We start from the raw sequence: 861 nt of genomic DNA on the forward strand, positions 1-861 counted from the left end.
TTTTTTTTTTTATTGAACAATTGCATTTGCTGGACAGGTTTCCTTTATCAACTTGTGAAATGCTTCCTTGTTACAAAAATCCCCAGAATTTCTGGGGACATGTTATAGGCAGAAATCATTTTCTAATCATATGGACTTCTTGGAATTAAAGCTCACTATTGCTTTCATTTCAAATAACAAAATTAGCATGTCATTAAATATAGTATATAAACAGCCACAGAAGCTGATAGACCATAATCCATCCAGCACTACCTTCACTTCTCTTCAATCTTGGGGAAAAGGTAAGAATTGTAGATATAAATTTCTTGTATATTCTCCTAACCATTTATTTCAAAGTAGCTTGTGCTATAGAAAGAACATAGTTTCTTAAAATATAGTGTTTGAAATAAATATTTGATGTAGCACTAAAGTTATTTTCAACACTTTGGCTTAAAACAATAGAAGTGTCCAGAATAATTTGATAAAAAAAAAATTGCAATGACATATAGCCTTCATGAGTTTCAGAAAATGTAATAACTAATTTTATGCATATATATATATATTTAGTATGAGACTAGTTAATAGTTAATATTAAGAGGAAATTCAATTTTTGAATTATTTTTCCAATTTGTTTTAGCATATCACAATCATAATAAGAAATATGCTTAAATTATAGTACGTGTACATAAATAATTACTGGAAAAGCTTTGTCCAGCAGGTAGTTTACAGTGGTAGCATATTGAGTCAAAAAATGGAGGTAATCGTTTGGAGACATTTACTACTTTAAATGTTTATTGACAATGTTCTTAGAAGAGCTTACTCATCAAACTTTCTAGAGCCTCAAACTTCCCAGTTTATCATCTAGTTTATAACATTTCAAAA

General features: G+C 28.6%; 1 protein-coding gene across 1 annotated transcript in view; it reads left to right on the forward strand.

Annotated features, from left to right (window-relative positions):
• Positions 1 to 730: 730 nt before the first annotated feature.
• Positions 731 to 861, forward strand: part of LOC108284794 (beta-casein-like) — a 6,198-nt gene continuing 6,067 nt past the window's right edge. The window contains exon 1 of the mRNA XM_017501679.1: positions 731 to 736. Coding sequence (XP_017357168.1) covers positions 731 to 736 — 6 coding nt within the window. The remainder of the gene's footprint in view (positions 737 to 861) is intronic.

This window comes from Cebus imitator, unplaced genomic scaffold (assembly GCF_001604975.1).
Source record: "Cebus imitator isolate Cc_AM_T3 unplaced genomic scaffold, Cebus_imitator-1.0 Scaffold283, whole genome shotgun sequence".
NCBI lineage: Eukaryota > Metazoa > Chordata > Mammalia > Primates > Cebidae > Cebus > Cebus imitator.